This window comes from Anarrhichthys ocellatus, unplaced genomic scaffold, assembly GCF_004355925.1.
Source record: "Anarrhichthys ocellatus isolate YVR2014 unplaced genomic scaffold, GSC_Weel_1.0 scaffold26, whole genome shotgun sequence".
Taxonomy (NCBI): Eukaryota; Metazoa; Chordata; class Actinopteri; order Perciformes; family Anarhichadidae; genus Anarrhichthys; species Anarrhichthys ocellatus.
The window spans coordinates 3,935,730-3,941,592 of record NW_022280056.1 but is presented as its reverse complement, the minus strand read 5'-3'; the positions used below and the strand labels follow the sequence as shown (position 1 = coordinate 3,941,592).

The window sequence follows — 5,863 nt, the reverse complement described above, 5'->3', positions numbered from 1 at the left end:
TAAAAATTTGTGATTTTCAGCCTTGACCAAGTAAAAGCAGGAATTTCCTGTTTTGAAATCTTCAGTGTACTCAACAGTGCAAAAATTCCTAAATATTGATACGGAGCATAAAGCAACAAACTCCTCCATCATCACCGTTATCTACAAAACATATTCCTGCATGCATGGCCAGACATTTCGAACAGAGGGTGTGTGCTGGTTTGCGATGCTCATGTTATAAATCTCTGTGTTTTGACAGAATGATCAAAACAAAATCACGTGACGTTGGCATGCATGTCTAATCCCAACCATCCCAACTCTGGAGAAATACAGTGTTATGAGCCGAACTTTGAGCAACATGCTCACTGGTTATCGTTGTGCTGATTAAGGCAACATCAGGCCTAGACCTTACTGAATTAAACATTGGCTTCAGAATATAAATTATTCAGCTCTTCAGTTTTGTTGAAACTGATTTATTTTGACTGGTTTTCTACACTCTGACGCCACCTGGTGGTCAAAGCGTTTGATTGGCTTCACCAAGTAAACAAGCAGGTGAAGAAGTCAGAGGAAGTCCACAACAAGCACCTTCATCATGTCAACACAGCCCAAAACAAACACCTTATTCTAAAACGTGTTTCCTTAAAGTGTGCGCTGAAAAAAACTACCTTGGAAAGCTATAAAAAAATAAATAAAAAAATACAATACCCACAATGCACTGCGAACTGTAAACAGGAAGCGTCTGGGAGCTACAGCTGTAGTAGCGGGGGTGCGTTTCGTTTCAATGTTAACTGGAAGTAACGTTAACGGGGCCGTTTTAAAGATGCTCACTGGCTACACACGGTTGTATTAAAGCACGCAAACGATGCGACGCGTTTTCATATTAAAATACCACGAGCGTGTTGTTTTGGGTTGTTAATATGAACGCGCCATAGTGGTTACCAATGGAGACCGGAGACGCCTAATCAGATTTAGCTAGGTTAGCTACATTAGCTAGCTAAGTTAGCTACTCTCACACTTTACGCTAAGCTAACGTTAGCTGGAGAGATTTAAAAAAATGGTGAGTCAAGTTGGTTTTCTAGTGTCAACATTTTAATGATGTATCGGTGTTAATAGGATTCCTAAAAAATAAAATAAACTCGTGTTTTAAATCTCTTGGTGTGCATATATACGAATGTTTACAGCTGTAAAATATCTCATTATATTCACTGTTGTGTGACGTTATAGGCTGCAAAGAAGGGCAAACCATCCAAAAGTAAGTTCCCATAAGTGTTATTTGAATTCTGTAACGTTACCCCATTTATTCTTTTGCTTACTGTGTTATTATCGTATCAGAGAAACAGAAATACATTTACAAACAAGTACTCGATTGCAGAATAACAGCAAAAACAACCAACACATATCTGGTGGTGGCAGTACAATCAGAATGGATATACTCTTATAGGCCAAGCCAACTTAAAGTGTACTAATATAGTGTATCATACGGTTTTCCTAGGTTCACTGAGAGAAGAAGCTTTGCTTGACAGCTTATTTGATGATACAAGTAAGTGAGCATTTCACCGGACAGAATCATCATTATTATTGTTTTATCACTGTGAGTGTTTAATGCGTTATATTTCCTTTTTAATGATTCACTCACCAGAACTCCCAGGAAGGGGAAAAGCAACTCGCAGTGGACCTTTAACTCGGTAAGTTGGAGGAATCAAAGAGTTACACACTAATTATGAATCATAACTGTTTTTGAGTTGTTGTTTTCTTCTCCAGCACTTCTGCCACTGATAACATCTTCAGTATGCTCTCAGATGAGGTGAAGAGGGACGGGGACACTGAGGTATGCTGTGAAAAGATACATGTATATGTTCACAGTCTTATACTTTTATCATTATTTTATTATATCTTTGTTACTATTTTCTGTTTTTGTCCAGGACTCTGATGTCTCGGCAGCAGACCCCAGTGACATCCTGAAGAACATGAAGGTAGGTCATTATAAACTGTGTAATAAACAGAGACAGAGTTCAGCTTTGTAGCTGTCGACACATTGTTTTTTCTGGCTCCTTGTACAGGACATGGATGATATGGATGCTGACCTTTTTGCATCAAAGAAAAAGCCCAGATCAGCTCCTGCACAAACGAAGCCATCTGGTAATGAAGGGCCAAAGAAAGACTCCTCCACCTTGGAAAGGAAAGTAAAACCAGAGGGAGCAGGTAATCCAGTGCGGAGCGGTCTTGCATACATTATTCTCTCATTATTAGCTCCGCATTATTACCAGCTTTGAAGTTTGCATTAATAGCAGCAATCAGAGAGGGCTGTGTTCCCCCCCCCCCCTCTGCTCTCAGATGAACCCACCGCAGCAGGGAGGAAGCCAAACTCTGCCCCCGCGTCTACAGCGCATAACTACAAGAAGTTCACCTTCTCTGGTGAGTGAGCCTCCCTGATGCATCCTCCTCTGACGACGAGCTTCACGTTACTCAGCGGTTGTTTACTTGCAGCTTTGCTTTGTTCCTCTCAAACTGCTGCATTCGTTTAGAGAGTGGTGACGATGATGAAGGTCTTGGTCAGAAACCTTACACTACAGGTACATTAGTGTCTCTGTGTTTGGATTTAGATAGATTTGAACATATGTGTACATTGTAGTGACGTTTAGAAACATAATGATGATTCTTCATCTACTGCAGTCTGGTGCCCAAAAATAAAAGTATGCAAGAGTATAAAGAATGTAATTCCCTCTGCAGATCTGGACGACCCTCTGGCGGATCTACTTGATGACTTGCTTCCAGATGAAACGAAGCCCAAACCTAAACCCAGAGTACAGCCGGCCAAGCCGGAAAAATCTGCTCCGTCTCCTTTAGCATCTCCCATCCTAAAGACTGAAACATGTGAGCCTTCAAATGATTATTTTATTATTTTCAAACTTCAAACCAACAAATACTACAGTACAGTACAGTACGCGTATGTGTGTGTGTGTGTGTATTCTTTGTTCATCAGCAGCAAAAAAACAGAGCGGTCTCACATTTGATGAGGATAAGGATGACCTAATGGACGCGCTGGGATTTGACAGCGATAAAAACAAACCCAAGAAAAAAGAGACTGCGCTTTGGTCCAACACGGAAAGGTAACAGCTCTGTTCTCACTCTCATTGTTGTCCTTATTTATAGTGCTCTAACGATAAATAATTACTGCTGTAGTGCTCTGGGCTTTGGGGATGCTGCTATAAACAAAGACAAACATTGACAGTGTTTTACGAAGCAACATCTTTCAGAATCAGGCTTTTTTATTTTGGTTCACCTTCACTGTTTCATGCATAAAGGCCAAGTTTCCCTGCCTTCGTTTGTCTCTTAACGTGGTCTCTTTCGTCCTGTTGCGTCCTCCTTTCCTCAGGAGTGAGACCCCTCAGAGACCTCGTACCAAACTCGATGAGATTCTGGAGAGTTTGACTTCCCCTCGACTTCTGGAGCGACCTCCGACAGGCGAGAGGAAGGACCCGCCTCCGTCTCAGGAGAAGCAGCAACACGAGAGGACCTCCAGCGGGAGAGGTAGTAAAGAGCGCCGCGGTCCTCTGCTCAGCACAAGTAACGCTTTTTAAAAAGGACCAAATATTTAAACGCTAATTCTGTTCCCATTTATCAGAAGATGACCTCACATTTGGTTCGTATCAGCCCACCCTGGGATCCACGCCTGAGGGGCGCCAGTCCCGCAGACAGTCCGTCAGGTGTGTGTGTGTGAACTCCAATCTCTGTGGCTCTTTTTCTGCCATCGTAAACTGAACCCTAGATTTTTTGTCTCATCGTCAGGTTTTCTACAGAGGACGTCAGTCCCTCGACCCCGGAGAAGAAACCAAAACCTGTCACCCCCACTCGACAATGCAGCTCGGCCGACTGGCTGGGCCTCAAGACAAACGACGACCGCACCTTCCTGGTGGGGGATGCTGAAGAGGCCAAAACCTTCACAGAGTCTCCAAAGGCTCCTTCCTCTCCCTCATTAGAGAGAAGACCCTCCCTGACTGGTAGTCATGCCACGTCCACGGCAGCCATAACCGATATTATCCCCAAACAAGCCAAGCCAGAGGTCTCTAAAGGCCGAAGGAGAGAGGAAGAGGAGGAGGAGGAGGAGGAGGAGGATGACTGGTTAGCAGGAGCGCTGAGCAGGAAGAAGGCTCTGTCAACGTCGACCTCTGAGGCAAAAACATCCAAGCAGACAGACCCTTCAGGCCTGGGAGAAGAAATGGATCTGGAGTCGACTGTTAGGTACACAACAAAGAATAAAGACACATGCACTGACAGAAGAAGCTTGTTTTTCACTTGTGAACGATAAGCTGCTCTCGTTTTCAGTAAACAAGCTCCCAGAGGCCGAGAGGACACTCTTACATCTGTCAAGGAAACTAGGTAAGATTTTTGTTCTGTGAATCCATCAAACCCACCAACTGTTAGGTGAGATTCTTTAGCTATTTTTGTCATTCTCCTTTTGTTTTGTGCAGCAGCACTTTTCTCGGACAGCCCAGCCCCACCGCTCACTCCACTCCCGTCAGAGAGAAGACCAAGCGAGGTATTCATCCGAATATTTACTCTTCGATTACATTTACTGATAAAATGGTGACTTTTCAAAGCCACGTCCCTCCCCGGCAACTCTGCTCATTTACAGTAGAAGCGGACGAGATTCTGACAAAGTAAACGCAGCACACAGCGTGGAACGCACGTACAGGAGCCGCGTCCGATGCCACATTCTACGTTGTATCACGTCACGCTAAGCTCACATTCTGCTCCTCCTCTCATACAGATACCTTCGCCGCTCGCCCCTCGACTCCCACACAATCCCCTCCTTTTGTCACAGAGTGTACACCCGCCACCCAGCCTCACCTCCCCTCCACCTTAACATCCTCGTCAGCAACCACTCTCCATACTAAACTAGACCTCGGACAAACTCTAAATTTGTCTCATCCCTCAGATTGTCCTCCTCTTACTGGTCCTTTGCCGGTCTCTGCTGCTAGCGTTAGCCACACCCAACCCCAGCCACAGCCCCAACTCCACCACCCACCATCCGATAGGGGACCCAGGGTGCTAAGAGGGCCCAGTCAGGCTTCGGATGAAACCCTGCAACAGCCTCTGTTGTGGTGTAGGTGATCTTGGGATCTGAAGTAGTTCTAGATTCAGTATTCAACATTAATCTAACGTGAGCAGGTCATCAAAAGTCATTACTCATGGTGTTTTTTTCTTTCCAGCTGTTCAGCAGCCAAACCAAAATACATCAACTGCTGTCCAACAACAGGTATTTATGCTTCTCTGTATTAAGGCTGTCATGATTGGGCCAATCCTTTAATCCGTTTGTTTAATCCCGTCCGTTTCTTCTGAAAAGGTGGCGCTTTCAGCGGACGGTCTGCAGCAGCTGCTTCTACAGCAGCAGGTTGGGTCTCTACTTTTAGATTCATTCAAAATGTAAAGATGCTTTTATCACCGGGTTTGTTCTCGACTCGCCTGCTCTTCTCTTACAGATGATGCACTCTCAGTTGCTGGGTCTAGGGAGAGTCGTGGATCCAGTGGTCCTGCAGAGACTCAAAGAGAGAGAGCAGCACCCTGGAGATTATCAAGCGTTACAGGCTCGCGTCATCGAACTGGAGGGACAGGTACGTCAACACTGCTGAGGGAAACGAAGAATAACCTCCCCTGTTGCCCTGAATTCCCTTTCCTTACCTCCATGTACCTGCACAACTCCTCTGTGTTACTGTCCAGGTGAAGACTCTGCAGCTGGAGCGAGAGCAAAGCCAGATGTTGCTAGAGAGTGTCCAGCATCGGCATAAACAGGACATGGAACTGATGGAGAACGCACACAAGTAGTTTATTCTTCACACACACACACACACACACACACACACACACACACACACACACACAC

The 5,863-nt window shown here is 45.0% G+C and overlaps 1 protein-coding gene across 7 annotated transcripts in view; it reads left to right on the top strand.

Moving 5' to 3' along the window:
* Positions 1 to 738: 738 nt before the first annotated feature.
* Positions 739 to 5,863, top strand: part of fbf1 (Fas binding factor 1) — a 9,360-nt gene continuing 4,235 nt past the window's right edge. Inside the window, exons 1-21 of one of the 7 annotated variants that reach the window (XM_031862321.1) lie at positions 739 to 1,036; positions 1,204 to 1,231; positions 1,472 to 1,519; positions 1,619 to 1,664; positions 1,741 to 1,807; positions 1,902 to 1,952; positions 2,040 to 2,181; positions 2,314 to 2,394; positions 2,505 to 2,552; positions 2,710 to 2,853; positions 2,966 to 3,089; positions 3,356 to 3,510; positions 3,605 to 3,686; positions 3,769 to 4,221; positions 4,306 to 4,359; positions 4,452 to 4,519; positions 4,919 to 5,086; positions 5,193 to 5,239; positions 5,327 to 5,374; positions 5,463 to 5,594; positions 5,701 to 5,801. In XM_031862321.1, the coding sequence (XP_031718181.1) occupies positions 1,034 to 1,036; positions 1,204 to 1,231; positions 1,472 to 1,519; positions 1,619 to 1,664; positions 1,741 to 1,807; positions 1,902 to 1,952; positions 2,040 to 2,181; positions 2,314 to 2,394; positions 2,505 to 2,552; positions 2,710 to 2,853; positions 2,966 to 3,089; positions 3,356 to 3,510; positions 3,605 to 3,686; positions 3,769 to 4,221; positions 4,306 to 4,359; positions 4,452 to 4,519; positions 4,919 to 5,086; positions 5,193 to 5,239; positions 5,327 to 5,374; positions 5,463 to 5,594; positions 5,701 to 5,801 (2,090 nt within the window). In that variant the 5' untranslated portion in view covers positions 739 to 1,033. Of the gene's footprint in view, positions 1,037 to 1,203; positions 1,232 to 1,471; positions 1,520 to 1,618; positions 1,665 to 1,740; positions 1,808 to 1,901; positions 1,953 to 2,039; positions 2,182 to 2,313; positions 2,395 to 2,504; positions 2,553 to 2,709; positions 2,854 to 2,962; positions 3,090 to 3,355; positions 3,511 to 3,604; positions 3,687 to 3,768; positions 4,222 to 4,305; positions 4,360 to 4,451; positions 4,520 to 4,918; positions 5,087 to 5,192; positions 5,240 to 5,326; positions 5,375 to 5,462; positions 5,595 to 5,700; positions 5,802 to 5,863 lie in introns of all 7 variants that reach the window. The other 6 variants (XM_031862322.1, XM_031862323.1, XM_031862320.1 and 3 more) reach the window with 6 other exon arrangements.